Source organism: Nerophis lumbriciformis, linkage group LG14 (assembly GCF_033978685.3).
Source record: "Nerophis lumbriciformis linkage group LG14, RoL_Nlum_v2.1, whole genome shotgun sequence".
Lineage (NCBI taxonomy): Eukaryota > Metazoa > Chordata > Actinopteri > Syngnathiformes > Syngnathidae > Nerophis > Nerophis lumbriciformis.
This window is the reverse complement of record NC_084561.2, coordinates 9781968-9794058: the sequence shown is the minus strand read 5'-3', so window position 1 is coordinate 9794058 and position 12091 is coordinate 9781968. Positions and strand designations below refer to the sequence as shown.

The window sequence follows — 12091 nt, the reverse complement described above, 5'->3', positions numbered from 1 at the left end:
ACAGAAAAGGTTTGATGCACTATGTTTGCCTCCTCACGGAATGTTTGCAGGACATTTGGCGCAAATATCACTGTACGAAAGCCTATTGTGTGCCGTTAACCAGTTCTGTAATGTTCCAGTGCCTTTAAGTTGGTAGGTCAATCTGTGACGTCATTTCCCCTTTTAAGCAGGTCTTTGTCAGAATAGCCTGTTTCGATCAATGGTGGCAGCCAGCCTTGTGTGCGTTGACGACTAAATACCGCACACGCACGCACACACACACACCATACTTGCCAACCCTCCCGGATTTTCCGGGAGACTCCCGAAATTCAGCGCCTCTCCCGAAAACCTCCCGGAAGAAATTTTCTCCCGAAAATCTCCCGGAATTCAGCCGGAGCTGGAGGCCACGCCCCCTCCAGCTCCATGCGGACCTGAGTCCAGTGTGCGCACACAACGAGACGAAGCAGAAGAACGAGACCGTAGTCAAAGAGCACAGGGGAGACACTTCTCCAGGGCCGGTGTATGCTCGGGGCAACACCCTTCACTTTACCCGTCAGTGGGTCTCCACAGCGGACAACTTTAGGGTGAATGATGAGTCCAGCGATTAGTTGCAAATCTTGCTTTATTGATTGCTTGCATACAGCCAATCCAACACAAAACCAACTAGTCCCTCCCCGCATTTACGCTACCGCTCCCTCTCTTCTCTCGCCCACACACTCACTGACGTCACTCACCTCACATGCTGTCAAATATTAAAGGGCCACACACACACACACATACCGTACTCTACTCTCATAACACACAGTACAGGTAGTAGAACAACTTGGTTTTCATTACTGTGTATTTGATAGGTGCCATTGCCCCAGAATTGTATTGCATTGTACTTTCAAGTACAACAATGAGTAGATGAGTGTTATGTGTGTGTATATGTGGAAATAAATGAACACTGAAATTCAAGTATTTCTTTTATTTACCGGTATATATATATAATAAAATAAATAAATATATATATAGCTAGAATTCACTGAAAGTCAAGTATTTCATACATACATATATATATATATATATATATATATATATATGAAATACTGGAGTTGGTGAATTCTAGCTGTAAATATACTCCTCCCCTCTTAACCACGCCCCCCGCCCCAACCCCGCCCCGCCCCGCCCCAACCCCGCCCCGCCCCATCCCCGCCCTCCACCCCCCACCTCCCGAAATCGGAGGTCTCAAGGTTGGCAAGTATGACACACACACACACACACACACATTTCAGCAATAAAGATGATTAAAGGATTCTCTGGCCGGAATTTGTCCATCGTGTCCCAACTCTAAAATAACTACTATCTCTTCCTTAGAATCACACAAAAGGTCTTGCTCTGACACAATCAAGAAGTCCCACACGACGACACCACATTTGCTTACAATGCGCTCAGGTAAAGGTTATGACGGCATGTAAAAACAGAAAGAAGCACTTGATTTGCTCACTCTAATCCACCAACAGCACGGTACGGATAATCTTGCCCAATTAGAGCGTTTTTTTTTTTTTTTTAATCAGTTATCTGAAATATATTTTTATAGTTAACGGATTTAACAGTGTGACGTCATAATTCGTTATATTTATCGGTCCGATATTTGTCGTGCACCTCTTACATGGAGCATTAATACCAACACACCTGAGTGACTTCAACAGCCTCTGTGGCAGGCTCTTTCACCGGAGTAATCTGAAAAACAAATTGCAAAAAAAAAAAAAAGAGAAAACAAATCAAGAAATGCATTCTCAAGCTACAGTACGATGTGAAGTGTCATGCATATACTAACAGCTCCAACATTCTTCAGAGCAGTAGTCATTGATATAACTGGATTGGAAGGTTCAGACTCTGGCAGGGCTGAAGCTTTGGCAGCCGCGCTGGGCATGGAGGGTTCAGGGGTTGTAGAATCTGCTACAGCTGAAGCCATGTCTCCTGCGGCCATGCTAACATCCCCTTCCCGAGCTGCAATCTTTCACAATGCAATAGAACCGGTGCCTTTACTAGATGCACTGATACCACCGAGCTAGGCACATATAGTAAGAAGGAAAGGCTTACATGCTCATCCCACGCCTTTTTCTCTCTCTCATGCGCCTCCCTCCGTTTCTTCTCTAGTTGCTCTTTGAGTACCGCAGCACGGACATTAGCTTGAGCCTGAAATTACATTTTGTCATACAATTTAAGATAATACAAAATGTATTGTCGTTTTTAAGGTTGGTGCTGCAATATCTCATGATTAGTGTATTCTAACTTCTGACAGACAATATGTTTGACAGGAAATGGTACAACAAGAAAATGTATTTTTCTGTGTCAACTGCGCTGGAGCAGACTTACTTTCAAAGCCGCTATCTTCTTCCTCCTGAGTTCAGCCTCATCGCTCGACTCCTGACTGTCTGAGCCGTCGCTGTCGTACTGGAACCCAGGAAAGTAAATCATCTTCCATGTTTAGAATAAAATATGTTAAGAAATGACAAACCTTTTCTCCTCTAAGTCGAGCTTTAATTTGCTGGCGCTCATTGAAGTTCTGCAAGCGGATTTGCTTGAGTCTTGTTAAATATTCCTAACACATGTGGAAACGTCACAAATACAGTAACTGTATAGGCATACACATACAAGGAAACATTAAAAGGGGATATTTGCAACCATGAGAGAGCTAACTTGCGAAAATGATAAAAGTTATCTGTGTTGTCGGCTAATAAAAGCGATTTGGCAAAGGTTGGCTATTATTAAATGTAAAGCCTATTATACAACAACAAGTGCACATTGTTAGTTGCTTTTCTGAGACTGCTTCTGTGTATGTGCACGAGCTCCAGATGTGTACGCTTGGACGAGACAGCCGTGAGCAACAAGCCTGAACGTCAGACTTTTTCATCAAGCCGACAAGCAATTTTTATTCAATATAAATAGTAATCATGAAAAATATACTTTTTTTTGTGCCGTTATACAACAATGGTATTCATAAACTAGCCACTGGTCATTTTTGCTAAATTTTTTTGTTGGAAAAATGTAACTTTGAGCAAGTTGCAAACAGCCCATTTCATTTGTGAATGCAAAAAGAAAAAAATAATTACACAGTACTCCAAAGGAAATTTGATTAGCCATCGCAATAAAAAGTGTGCATTTGTGAATTACATTCAAAGCAAACAAAAAAAGAGCATGAAAGTGACATAAAGATGGTTATAAAAACCAATACAATGGAACATAAAACTAGTTGCAGTGCAATAATAGTGCATATGAGCTCTTGGCGAGTCCCAGGCATGATTGTGAGGATGTGAGGATGAAAGACGGGCAGTGGCAGCTGTGCTGTGAGGTACAATGAGCGTCCATGCTCCTACCTCCTCCTCTTTGTTGACTTTGGGTCTTATGAACCGAGCTGAACCAATTTGGCCTCCATAGATTGCTGCCAGGTTTTGCCGAGTCCCCTGTTTACCATTCAAGTCAACCACAATTTAGGCTGACATAGCCTTTTAGCAAGTGCCACATTCATTGTTTTCTTTTTAACAGTAAATGAATGGAAAATTTGACCTGTAGAGCTGTACATTTGCCATCTACAAACAATAGAAACTGACAAATTCAATATTTTTTGGTGGTCCGTGTATTGCTGTGTAATATTGCTTCTTGTTTTCTATGAATGTGATAGCTGCTGGGCTCACAATGACCAGCCGGATTCTACGGTAATCCTTTCACAATACACCATACCAGGCCCGGCCCTAACCAATCTGGCGCCCTAGGCAAGATTTTAGGTGGCGCCCCCCCACATCGGCAGTGAAGTGTATATACTCACAAGAACCCGAATAGCTTTGTCTTTGACCATTTTTTTTAACTTACAACTATACCTAATATATAAAGGGGTGGAAAAGTGACTATTACCTGCAGGGCAAACATTAGCTAACCAGAAGGCAATGACAATGTAAACAAAAAACACCTGCTTAAAAGATCTAATACAAATGTCCCTGAGGAATGTAAGGTGGGAGTACTGTAATTACCTAACGTTACATTATTATTTTCCATAACAATTTAGCCCCCTCCACAATATTAACCCGACGTTAAAACAGAACTAGCTATTTATTGATTAGCAATTGCCGAATCATGTAACATTAGCTTAATGCTAAAAAGCCAGGTTACTATCACATTCTGTAACAGACAAATAATTTCATGTAGGCTAATACCTACCAGCTACCTCTGTCTTTTCTCGTTTCTCCTCCTCTTCTTTTCTCTTTTTTCTTCCCTGGGCACCTGACAGTTTTGGCCGTTTTGACATCTTGTGTTGATTTTTTGATGTGGTGACGTCCAAAAAGAGTCACCTACTCAGTGGCCTAGTGGTTAGAGTGTCCGCCCTGAGATCGGTAGGTTGTGAGTTCAAACCCCGGCCGAGTCATACCAAGACTATTAAAAATGGGACCCATTACCTCCATGCTTGGCACTCAGCATCAAGGGTTGGAATTGGGGGTTAAATCACCAAAATGATTCCCGGGCGCGGCCACCGCTGCTGCTCACTGCTCCCCTCACCTCCCAGGGGGTGATCAAGGGTGATGGGTCAAATGCAGAGAATAATTTCGCCACACCTAGTGTGTGTGACAATCATTGGCACTTTAACTTTAACTTTAACTTGATACGGGAAGGGAGGGGGCGTAATGTTGTAACAAATAATATTTCTATTAAATAGGCTTTACTTTGCATTTTAATTAACGTGGGATTTTTTTTTGTATTTAGAAATAATAGTACCAACTTTTTTTTTTTTTTTTCTCCAACATTTGTGGCACTGGAGTGGCGCCCCCTGATGGACGGCGCCCTTAGCATTTGCCTATACGGCCTATGCCACGGGCCGGCCCTGCACCATACTTGCCAACCTTGAGACCTCCGATTTCGGGAGGTGGGGGAGGGGGGTGGGGGTGGGCGTGGTCGGTGTGGGACGGGGGCGTGGCTAAAAGGGGAGGGGTATATTTACAGCTAGAATTCACCAAGTCAAGTATTTTATATATATATATATATATATATATATATATCCATCCATCCATTTTCTACCGCTTATTCCCTTTGGGGTCGCGGGGGGCGCTGGAGCCTATCTATCTATCTATATATATATATAAGAAATACTTGACGTTCAGCGAATTCTAGATGTATATATATATATATATATATATATATAGTATTTATTTTATATATATATATATATATATATATATATATATATATATATATATATATATATATTTACACATATACACACACATAACACTCATCTACTCATTGTTGAGTTAAGGGTTGAATTGTCCATCCTTGTTCTATTCTCTGTCACTATTTTTCCAACCATGCTGAACACCCTCTCTGATGCATTGCTGTGTGGCACGCACAAAAGTGCTTTCATCAAATGCACTAGATGGCAGTATTGTCCTGTTTAAGAGTGTCACAACATTGCTGTTTACGGCAGACGAACTGCTTTACGGTATACAAAAAAGTGACTGCTGTTGTTGTGTGTTGTTGCCGCGCTGGGAGGACGTTAATGAAACTGCCTAACAATAAACCCACATAAGAAACCAAGAACTCGCCCTCCATCATTCTACAGTTATAACGTCATTGGGCAGGTACGCTTTTTTATATTGTGGAGGACCTGAGTCCGCCTGAATTTCGGGAGATTTTCGGGAGAAAATTTGTCCCGGGAGGTTTTCGGGAGAGGCGCTGAATTTCGGGAGTCTCCCGGAAAATCCGGGAGGGTTGGCAAGTATGCAATACACAGAACCATATAAATTACTGGTATGTTAATATTAGAAACTAAAAAAGCACTTGGAGAGCGCAGACTTCCACCAGACCTTCTCTGCTACGGAATTAAATAAATAGAGTGAACCCTCTTGTCAGCCATCCACTGTCTTTGTGTCTGTAAGTGGAGGCGTGGGCACTAGCATACATATACAAACAGAAAAAATGAGCCTCATAACAAAAATGTAAGACAAAGTACTGTAGAACAAATGATCTGGATCACCCCCAAAATGTTCCTTATTCTGTTTCTGACATTTCCAGAAAGTTTGTATCTAAATCCAGCTATAACTTTTTGAGCTATGTTGCTAAAGAACAGACAGACACAACCCAATGAATACATAACCCCCTGACGGCATTTTGTTTATGGGGTGACATTATTAGTGAATAATCCACAAATGGTGTTAAGCAACAGTGTCCAAACTTTTTCCAATGAGGATAGCGTACATTACAATTAAAGAGTGGGGGGGCCATTTTGATACATTTTGCACATAAAATATGCTAAACTCAATCCAATGAAGGTGAATACAATATATGCTAAGCTATCTGAACAAAACAAAGGTAATTTGTGTCATATCTGATGTACCCTCATTTATATATAATTAATTTTATTTTTACAATGTACACCAAAATGACCCCTGAGCAGCACTTTGGACAATCCTGGTGTAAAGTCGGAAAGTAAATAAATACTGACATACCAGCTGTCCTTCAGCCCGGACTTTGTTAAGCATTGCTTCTTTTTTACGCTGTAAAAACTCCTCAACATGAAAGTGCCGCTGCCTGCAAACAGAATAAGGTAAGCATGAGGACCAAATTTGAATATCTGTGAATATCATTGAGGAATGAGGCTGTGTATGCTACCTGCTGACATGGCTTTGTTTTGAAAAGTGCTGCAACCTTTGTAGTTGTCTTTTAACTGCTTCAGGGTTTACGGGTTGGGCACGACCGTTAGACAACACTGGCCCAGCAGCAGCTGGTATTTTACTTTACACAAACAGGCCACACTGTAAATACTTCTGCAATACAACTGCACAACAAAGATAGGCGACGTCAAGAAATTACCGAATAGGAGCGCTCGGTCCTCCCAATCTTTCCTTGGAGTTCCCTTTGTCGACTGATTGCTTAGACATTTGGTCAAGAGCACTGTGGTAGCTTTCCGCCTCTGGATCACCGGCAGCCCTTTTTCCACCACCTAAATAAGACTGAGTTGGGAGGACGCAAGCTCACAATGACCAAATATAATTGTGATATGTAGGGGGCTGTCTTCAAATAGTCGAAGAATCGATTCCGAGAAGCCTGATTGAATCTCCTCGAAGTGCCACCTCGCCTCGGAAGTGTAGTGCCCTTTTGGCAAAAGTAATCATCCTTCAGCAGGTTGACATACGTAAACTTTGTATTTAGTCAAGTTTGATGTCTTGTCGGCGCAGCGCCAGAGGTAAAGTCCTCATTAAAGAATCCAATATCGACCGTGTATATTTGTTTTGAGTGTCTAGAAAAGTGCTATATAAATCTAATCCATTATTATTATTATCATTATAATTATCATCAGAGTGGTTAAGACTTTTTTGAGGTGGGAAATTTTAGAAAACTTTTATCTCTGCTTTGTTCGCTTTAATGAAAGACTGCATTCCTAAGCATCTAAAAAAAAAATCACCTCATGCAGCTAAATTTACAAATCATGCAATGTTATAATTAGGGATGTCCGATAATATCGGACTGCCAATATTATCGGCAAATAAATGCTTTAAAATGTAATATCGGAAATTATCGGTATCGGTTTCAAAATTATCGGTATCATTTTCAAGAAGTAAAATGTATGACTTTTTAAAACGCCGCTGTGTACACGGACGTAGGGAGTAGTACAGAGCGCCAATAAACCTTAAAGGCACTTCCTTTGTGTGCCGGCCCAGTCACATAATATCTACGGCTTTTCACACACACAAGTGAATGCAATTCATACTTGGTCAACAGCCATACAGGTCACACTGAGGGTGGCCGCATAAACAACTTTAACACTGTTACAAATATGCGCCACACTGTGAACCCACACCAAACAAGAATGACAAACACATTTCGGGAGAACATCCGCACTTTAACACAACATAAACACAACAAATTCCAAGCTGCTGTTTTGAGGCATGTTAAAAAAAATAATGCACTTTGTGACTTCAATAATAAATATGGCAGTGCCATGTTGGCATTTTTTTCCATAACTTGAGTTGATTTAATTTGGAAAACCTTGTTACATTGTTTAATGCATCCAGCGGGGCATCACAACAAAATTAGGCATAATAATGTGTTAAATCCACGACTGTATATATCGGTATCGGTTGATATCAGAATCGGTAATTAAGAGTTGGGCAATATCAGAATATCGGATATCGGCAAAAAAGCCATTATCGGACATCTCTAGTTATAATGACACCTAGTGTCCAGTCAGTATACACTACAATCACAATCTATTTATCGCTTTAAAAAAAACAACCTTAGATTTGACTGATGGACTACGGGCAAAATCTAACCAATCACATTAGACTATTAAAATCCTTATTTGAAGACAACCCCAGATATGTAATGCATGACACTACAAAAATACATATTTTCTATTGTGAAAAAGAAAGAAGCTGAAGAATACCTTCCTCTCTGGGCTGCCAACACTTGATATTAAGACATTCTTCCAGCCTTGCTCTCTGGCGTGGTTTATGCGACTAATCTGTTACAAATTACAAGTTCACATATCAATTTGTTGAAATTTGGTGAGAAAAAAAAAAGATGCATTTGCCACCCACCTTTTCCTTTTCATAGCGCCTCATTTGTTCTGCTTTTAATAGCAACATCTGAAACACACACAGTATGCATGTAAATGCCTGGAAGTGTGATATTTTTTACAGTAATTCCATACAATTTGCTCACCTGTTCTTTCTGTTTCTTTTCCTTCTCTGCCAGCTCCATAGGTCTTTTTTTGATATTCTCCTGCTATTTGAGAATAAAATAGTTACATCAAATAGTTTGGTTACCTAAAACTTTTACTTAAAGACAAATTGTGGTGCCAACAAGAAGAAAAACAATTGTTTCATCATGAATGTGCTAACCTTAACCCTAATGCTTTCATATCAATTATATTTTAAAAGCAATATTATTTGTTTTACATTTTTTATTTAAGGTCGCTCGGTGTTTCACACAGGACTGGAATCTGTTTGATGCGATTGTGGTTTTTTTGTGTGTAGGGGGTGTTAAGAAGTATATGTCAACTTTGCATAATTGTCTGACGCAATTGCAGAAAGTGAGTAAAAAAACAAAAAAATAAAAGAAATACGTTTACAACTACAGACCTACTTTCTTCGATCGCCTCTTTTCGTCATTTTTATAAAGAAATATCACAAGTTAGCGTCAATCCTACTTGAATGTCTGGAAAAGACGAACTTTAGGCCAGGGAATCGCAAACTGAGGTCCAAGGACCTCCCGGGATCCGCAAAAATGTACTTGTTTTAGTATTACATTGAAATGTTGCTTTGCAGAAAACTACAAGAATGAAAAATAAAACCATCATGAAATAATCCTAATTTAAATTACAATCATAATATCATAAAAACCAACAAATTCAAATCAAATAGTGTAGATAAAATACAATCAGTAGTCATATGCGCAAATAAATAAGAGTGCTTTTAGCATGGATTTGAACATTGCCAATGTTGACGCCTGTCTCACATCTTTTCGAGGACTATCCCAAATTTTAGGAGAAAAAAAAGCAACAGAGATTTACAATGTTTGGTCCTGACTCTGGGCACCAGTAGGAGACCACTCCATGTGGTTCTCAGAGCGAGATGGTTCATTTAGTTCTAACATGTCAGAAATGTACTTTGGCACAAGACCATGAAAAAGACATAAGCAGAGCTGTTTTAAAGTATTTTCTGAGCAACAGGAAGCCAGTGCAGTGACCTAATATGGTCGGATTTCCTGGTTCTAGTCGGGACTCAAGCAGCAGCATTCTGGATGAACTGTAACTGCTTTACAGCTTGTTTAGAGAGCCCAGTAAAAAGGCCATTGCAGTAGTCTAACCTGGTCAAAACAAGGGGTGGAAGTGGACCCAAAAAGTTTGAGAACCCCTACTTTAGGCCATTTATATATTTGGTATAACTATTAGTGAATACAATGACTTTACATTCATGTGTGCACCTTGGTGTATGTTTGTTGAACGGATATATACAAATACGGCATTCTCAGCAGTGTACCTGTTTTCTCCTCTCTTCTTCGCCTTGGCCTACTCTTCGAAGAGGGACCTGAACATATCACATAATTACACAGGCTACAGCAAAAGATGCATTGTCGTCAATACATTTAATGGTTACTAACCGCTTTATGTTTAACAGTAGGTTTCCTGTCTGCTACTTTTTTGGTTAGGTCGGACACCTTTCTTCCGGTCAAAGGCACTCCGTATTTGCATGCTGGTTTGGTAATCTTGGCGGCGCAAGATGGTATGGAACCATGGGCAGGACGCTTAGCTAGTCAAAAAGTTAGTACGATAATGAATTTGGAAGCAATTCAGTCACATCAAATATCGAGTTTGATGCATTTTTCAGGAATTTTCTTATATTTTTACGTTTGGTCTTTCTCCATTACAATAAGAATAACTACCGTAAAAATTATGGACTGGTTATATCTTGGTAACGTTACAAAATCAGCAAGGATCAAATACTTATTTTCCACACTGTGGGCAGTTAGCTTACCTGGTGAGCCCTGATGTGCACCCATTTTTTGGTGCTTGTGAATAACCGTCTGATGAAATTCCTGAGCAATGACCTGAAATGAAAGAAGAAATATGATTAGTATGAACAGCCTATCCACGGTACCAGCTGTGCTTTGTACCTGTGGAGTGAGGAACCTTTGGATCCGGCAAGAGAGGAAAGGTTTGTCCAGTATGCTGCTGACTGAAGGCCTTTCTCTTGGGTTGTGTTTAAAAAGTTGCGCCAAAAGGAAACGCAGTTCTTGGGAGTAGTGAACGGACACAGGAGGATATGAGCCACGGATGATCTTCAGGACTAGGTTCTTCATATTTCCAGCTTCAAACTAAGTGGACACAAATTGGTAAAACTGTTAGAATTGGTCCTCAATCGCACACAGCTTTTGTGTGTGGGGTATCAACTCGGGGGTGTCCTGATACAACTTTTTCCACTTCTGATATGGGAGCTTGGAGTATTGGTCGATACAAATATCGATCCAATATGACATCAGCATGAATCCTACATGCTTTTATTTTGTAGAGTGGAATGTTGGATAAGGCTTGATCAAGTGAAATGAGTCTAACAGAGAACGATGGTAGGTGCGGAAAAACACTAACCTATTTATTAACCGTCTGGAATGGATTTATGCTGTCTTTAAGTTGAACTGGGGTGAATTTACTCTACTTACTCAGTGGCCTAGTGGTTAGAGTGTCCGCCCTGAGATCGGTAGGTTGTGAGTTCAAACCCCGGCCGAGTCATACCAAAGACTATAAAAAATAGTGCCTCCCTGCTTGGCATTCAGCATCAAGGGTTGGAATTGGGGGTTAAATCACCAAAAATTATTCCCGGGCGCTGCCACCTCTGCTGCCCACTGCTCCCCTCACCTCCCAGGGGGCGATCAAGGGTGATGGGTCAAATGCAGAGAATAATTTCGCCACACCTAGTGTGTGTGACAATCATTGGTACTTTAACTTTAATTAGTTTTTTTTGCCAACACTCAGTGGTCACAATAATAAGTTAAGATCATGACGGACTAAGTTGAATGATGCGGACACATTTGTTACTGGATATTTTCTAATACACTTCTGCCTATCTGTAAGTAATACGCAAATATAATTATATGCTACTTGTTTATATTGACAAATGTGTTTTATACTGCAATATTGTTCAAGTAAGGACATATATGTCTAGCTTGTGCACTTAGCTGTATACATTTGTAAATGACTTCACTAAAAAATAAATAGAAAATACAAGAAGACCAACCTGTTTATTGGTCGATCTTTGCACAAACACGCTGCAGAGATTTGAGCTGTAAACTGATATAATCTAAAATTTGTTTTTTTGCTGATATTGGACCGGGACACGCCCTAATATCAACACGGGCACACACGCTGCTTATCCAACTGTCGTTAAATCACTCCTTGTCAATTACTGTGCAGCTGTGGTGCAACACATGGTGCCCCCCTAATATAATGGCAGGGGGAACACTGCCTTTAGGTACATCAAAGCTCCATGAATTAGTAAACAACTCACACAAAGAACACTTACTGCATGTTTCAGGGTGCACATTTCATAAAGGACACATCCTAGAGCCCAAATATCACTGCAGG

General features: G+C 40.4%; 1 protein-coding gene across 5 annotated transcripts in view; it reads right to left on the bottom strand.

The window, feature by feature from the left end:
* The window catches only part of nek1 (NIMA-related kinase 1), a 37511-nt gene that overhangs the window by 16940 nt on the left and 8480 nt on the right, over positions 1–12091 (bottom strand). For 3 of the 5 annotated variants that reach the window (XM_061976091.1, XM_061976094.1, XM_061976092.2), the window contains exons 8-24: positions 12030–12084; positions 10627–10827; positions 10488–10560; positions 10114–10262; positions 9993–10040; positions 8674–8736; positions 8550–8597; positions 8396–8473; positions 6823–6962; positions 6622–6744; positions 6459–6540; positions 3342–3428; positions 2483–2566; positions 2341–2418; positions 2065–2160; positions 1799–1978; positions 1654–1701 (exon numbers count right to left, since the gene is read on the bottom strand). In XM_061976091.1, coding sequence (XP_061832075.1) covers positions 1654–1701; positions 1799–1978; positions 2065–2160; positions 2341–2418; positions 2483–2566; positions 3342–3428; positions 6459–6540; positions 6622–6744; positions 6823–6962; positions 8396–8473; positions 8550–8597; positions 8674–8736; positions 9993–10040; positions 10114–10262; positions 10488–10560; positions 10627–10827; positions 12030–12084 — 1633 coding nt within the window. The remainder of the gene's footprint in view (positions 1–1653; positions 1702–1798; positions 1979–2064; positions 2161–2340; positions 2419–2482; positions 2567–3341; positions 3429–6458; positions 6541–6621; positions 6745–6822; positions 6963–8395; positions 8474–8549; positions 8598–8673; positions 8737–9992; positions 10041–10113; positions 10263–10487; positions 10561–10626; positions 10828–12029; positions 12085–12091) is intronic. The other 2 variants (XM_061976093.1, XM_061976097.1) reach the window with 2 other exon arrangements.